Here is a 1,184-nt window from a genome sequence, read left to right on the forward strand (position 1 = left end):
CAAAGCAGGTGTTGCCTTGGTTCTCTTCTGTAAATTACTTGTTTCCATTGCAATGATTTTTTTTCCCTGAAGATTTCAAGATTTCATTTTCAATCTCTAAGCATAAATATCATCTTTATTACAAATTTTCATATCCAACAACATTACAGAATTATGGAGAACTCGGGTTGCTATCTACATGGAGCCAGTGGTAACACCAAGGAAGAAAATCTTATAGTGAGTTAAAGTTTCAGCATTACTGCTCAAATTTTTATCTACACAAACATCTCACATGAGATTGCTAGTATTTCTAACGCTCCTGAATCTTATTCTTATTTTTCTTCTCTAATTGGTGCAGCAAAGTGAGGATGTTCAACTGTCAAATTATGAGGGTATGTAAAGTTTCTCTTTCGGCTTCCTTAGATTTGAGCAGCTCTAAAGTGTTCAACTGCCAATTTTTGTGCAGATTCACAGGCATCACTCTACTTGAAGAAAGATGGCTCTGATAAAGGGGTGTTATCTCCTAATGCCAGCTCCTATGCCTCATCATCTCATATATTAGCAAAATCTCATGAGAAGATGGGATCACCAAGGGATTCGGCTGAGGGTTTAGCATATGGAAAAGCTAATGGGGAAACAAAGTATTTAAATTCACGTGGGGCATCATATGGGTCAGATTCTGTGAGAGGTGTGGCGGCATCTCGTGGTTCTGGTTTATCTCCAAGTTCGTCAGTTGGTTCATTGTCTTCTGAAAAATTGTCTTTGAATCCCAATGCAAAGGTGCAGTTCAAGAAGGAATATTTCACTAGCTGATTCTTGTTTTCAAATTATTGACCAATGTCTGAGTTTCTTCTGTTTCCCTTTCATGTTTTAAGGAATTCAAGCTCAACCCTAATGCAAAGAGTTTTATTCCATCACCTGCTCGGCCTCCCACTCCAGTGTCTGATAGTTCCTTCTATTTTCCAACTACTGTAAATACTGTACCAAATATGCTTGGCGTACCCATGACTATTGAGGTAAGTCATTCAGAGCATTTATTGAATATATAGAATTACTTAGTTATGGGTTGGAGTTATTTAAGGATTACTGCTAAGTTTGACTTGCATCTAGCACAATCACTACTGTAATGTGAAATATGCAGGTTATGACTAGTGTCGATGTGGTTGTCCAATCTTATGGTGTTTAAAGTTTATTTTAAATTTCTG

At 37.2% G+C, this 1,184-nt stretch overlaps 1 protein-coding gene across 1 annotated transcript; it reads left to right on the plus strand.

Moving 5' to 3' along the window:
* Positions 1-68: 68 nt before the first annotated feature.
* LOC101492085 (uncharacterized) lies at positions 69-1,168 on the plus strand. Its single transcript, XM_012712427.3, has 4 exons — positions 69-216; positions 338-371; positions 446-759; positions 855-1,168. Exons 1-4 carry the CDS (start codon positions 154-156, stop codon positions 1,026-1,028), a joined length of 585 nt encoding a protein of 194 aa, XP_012567881.1. The 5' UTR covers positions 69-153; the 3' UTR covers positions 1,029-1,168.
* The last annotated feature ends 16 nt before the right edge of the window (positions 1,169-1,184 follow it).

This window comes from Cicer arietinum, unplaced genomic scaffold (genome assembly GCF_000331145.2).
Source record: "Cicer arietinum cultivar CDC Frontier isolate Library 1 unplaced genomic scaffold, Cicar.CDCFrontier_v2.0 Ca_scaffold_5225_v2.0, whole genome shotgun sequence".
Classification (NCBI taxonomy): domain Eukaryota; kingdom Viridiplantae; phylum Streptophyta; class Magnoliopsida; order Fabales; family Fabaceae; genus Cicer; species Cicer arietinum.

Bases quoted from the DNA above. Each gene is read 5' to 3' on its own strand.
- LOC101492085 (XM_012712427.3), top strand. From the start codon at position 154: ATGGAGAACTCGGGTTGCTATCTACATGGAGCCAGTGGTAACACCAAG. The intron at 217-337 runs GTGAGTTAAAGT...TAATTGGTGCAG, and splicing joins CCAAGGAAGAAAATCTTATA to CAAAGTGAGGATGTTCAACT. The intron at 760-854 runs GTGCAGTTCAAG...TCATGTTTTAAG, and splicing joins CTTTGAATCCCAATGCAAAG to GAATTCAAGCTCAACCCTAA.